The 3,133-nt window shown below is 45.0% G+C and overlaps 1 protein-coding gene across 1 annotated transcript; it reads left to right on the forward strand.

Moving 5' to 3' along the window:
- Positions 1-2,922: 2,922 nt before the first annotated feature.
- PPTG_23322 (hypothetical protein) lies at positions 2,923-3,033 on the forward strand (the record flags this gene model as incomplete). The annotated part of the gene is made up of 1 exon (XM_008909870.1): positions 2,923-3,033. One exon carries the CDS (start codon positions 2,923-2,925, stop codon positions 3,031-3,033), a length of 111 nt encoding a protein of 36 aa, XP_008908118.1.
- Between the last annotated feature and the right edge of the window lie 100 nt (positions 3,034-3,133).

The following is a 3,133-nucleotide window of genomic DNA, read 5'->3' on the forward strand; positions in this document are numbered from 1 at the left end:
TCACAGACGCTTGAGCGCTCTGAGAGCCCTGGCGACGAGGCGAAGGGCTCGCCCCATGCTGGCTGCGATGAGGGAGGCAACCCTCCGAAGAACCTCTCCGTAGCCGAGGGCCATGCTCAGGGTGCTAAAGCCGCAAATAAAATAGGTGGTGCAGCCAGTCGGGCTCACACCGGCGCGGGAGAGAGAGTTGTCGACCGACGGCCATCCGGATCTTGGACGTTTATCAGTACTGGACGAACCAAACTCTGCGAGTGGAGTTAGCAAACTCGTTACAGAGAGATACCGTCTGACGATTTAGATACACCTCAGAATAAAGCAACACTATCTGAGTGGTCAATCATGATGAGGCACATCATGAACGGAATTAAAGCACGCTTGGGCTCTGCAATGCCTACAGTCGTCGATGAACCCCACGCTATCAAGTTGTTTAACATAGGACATGAGGTACTTCGACTAAAGCCGAGCAAACGAAAGCGTAGAACACGACAGCTGAAGTTGTCAACAGTACTCAGACTCGTCCGACAAAATTACCAAGATTAGGAAAGAGACCACCAACCAACTTCCAAACCACGAAAACGGCCAAGACGCACAAGCGATGGTGTTCACTCTGCTCGCGACGACGTAGTAGAAGCACCCAAACAAGTAAACAGTATTTGAATCTTGGCCTTACATGATTAAGCTTTTGATTAAGTTTTTTCAACCAATCACATCACATCACCATACCGTCGCAGAATGCCTCTTACGTTTTCTCAAGTCAATTCATTGATTTAGTATTATTTCCAACTGCGGTTAAGCGCAATGATTTGCTGCAATATTGAAAGAGGCTGCAGTTGTGTATTGCAATGTACCCACTCAAAGAAGGGTACATTGGAAACGACAGCCTGAAGATGGTAAAGGCATCAAATGTGGAATATTATTCCCCGGATACAATTGAATATAATTACTGCTATCCCAGAAATAATGGTATATAGTACTGTAATACTTCACTTGATATTTTTGGAGAGAGTAGAAGACTGTAATATAAGAAATAAATCGAAACCAACCCACCTTATTCTATTGCGTCTTTCCCAAAGTGTCCTTGAGCTAGGGCGCTACGCAGGGTGGCTGTAGGCACCCAAGAAACTTATCCAGCTTGGACTGATTCCACTTCTTGTACAGGTCCTTTGGCTCATCCCGCTTCAGTAGTGCGTTTCCGAACTTCTTGTATGTCCGTACTCTTGGATCAAGTTTGTCCATTACACTTGAGACCATCATCGAATCCTTCACGTCCTCCAACCCTTTGTTCTTCCTCAACCATTCTATTACTCTTTCGCCTGCCGATTTCAATGATTTAAGTTGTCTCTCTTCCCCTTCAGCGTCGTGAGACCTCAATCGCCGTTTCTGGTTGTCACTATCCAGCAACGAATTCGATGGTACGCCTTCGGGATGCACTAGTTTCGGGAGTGTTACTGCACTTGAACTCGTATCCGGCGACAAGGCACCACACATTACAAAGGTAATGACTTGTATGATGAGCAGCGCAAAACGGAAGCGCATATTCAATTTCAGGATGGCAGAAGTCGAAAATCAGTGTAAGAGATCTTCCGTGGAGGAACAATGAAAATGTGAAATGTGTGGACCGGGAATCGCGACGGCATACATGTACGTACATGCTATGTTCGTGAGAGTCATTTGAAAACATCTTTGTACATTGTGCAGCTTCCACTGCAAATGGGTGATCTCTACAGTATCGTCTTCCTAACCATCCAGGGGTCTTGCCATATATTATAAAGGCAATAGAGGTTGACAGTAACGGTAAGGGTAAGAGATGAAGAGGATGCCACAAATTTTAAAAGGATATAGCGGTTAACGAGGAGAAGTGATAGAAGTGATAGATTTGTACAAATGTACAAATGGCGTAGTGAACAGAGCCTAAGATTATCTTAGGCTCTGTTCGCTACTGCAACGTGCGTCATCTGTACGTATCTATCCAAACCTATACTCCACTAGCTATTCTTACCTTGCAAAGAGTAAGATAACAAAAGTGGTCAGGTTGTGGAGTATATCCCAGAAAAAGCACACGGTCTTTGTACTTATATCCAGCTCAAGATCATCATGTGCTGGTAGATAGCGTACGTAATCTGCACGTACGGCAATTTGCACAAGGTTTCGATGAAAACACACTGCTGATGTTCCTAAACAATCTTACAAGGAAGGCTCCACGTAGAACTTGCACTTAAGTAATCTTCCTTTCTTCCGCGCACAGCAGCCACAACCCGATTGTATACGTCATGCTTGGAATTTCCAACCCGAAAATTCGCTACTAGTATTATAAATATATCCAGTCCCATTAAAGCCTTGTTTATGAACCTGTTTAATAAATGAAGATGTAGTAGATTGTGGCAAGCGTCGCTACAATGTACCTAGTGTACATGCCATGTAATCAATGATAGCGCTACTTCTGTTGGAAGAGCCAGCTTGAAGAGATCTGATCATTCACTTTTCAATTCCACAACACCTTGTCTTAGGGAAGACGTTCCTTACTACATGTGTGCTGGAAACCAGAAACGGCGATTGAGGTCCCACGACGCTGAAGGGGAAAGAGATAACTTATATCATTGAAATCGGCGAACGAGAGAGCAATAGAATGGTGGACACTGTAACGCATCTGCGTTATATTTTTTTGCCTACGGTAAGATATAGGTAAGACTTTTTCTACTCGGAGTATGTGTTTATGGGGTTGCTGTTTACGGGTTTATGGCACGTTCTATCGAAACGATTACAGGCGCATGTCTGTAAGCATTGGGTCATTCCTGAAAACTCAATTTGATCGTATCAAATGACGGCCAAAACGAGGCTGTGATATTGGTCGTACCAAATGCTATGCATCCTGAAAACACAGTTTGCTCATTTGAAAATCTACGACATACGCCAACATCCACAATGGGCGCTACAGCTATCGTGCTTCTTGCTGCCCTTCAACGTCGTAACGTGGCCACTAGAATAAGAGCTCCCGTGCTCCTGGGTCTCCTCCGTGAGTGGTGCCTGATGTAACCTGGAGGGGGTTAGCTGCGTGAGCGGAATTTGGGGGTGTTTACCGCCGTCCTTAAGAGCTTGAAATCTCCAGCAAGCTTGAGGTGATGGCCTTCATAAT

Source organism: Phytophthora parasitica (assembly GCF_000247585.1).
Source record: "Phytophthora parasitica INRA-310 unplaced genomic scaffold supercont2.35, whole genome shotgun sequence".
Lineage (NCBI taxonomy): Eukaryota > Oomycota > Peronosporomycetes > Peronosporales > Peronosporaceae > Phytophthora > Phytophthora nicotianae.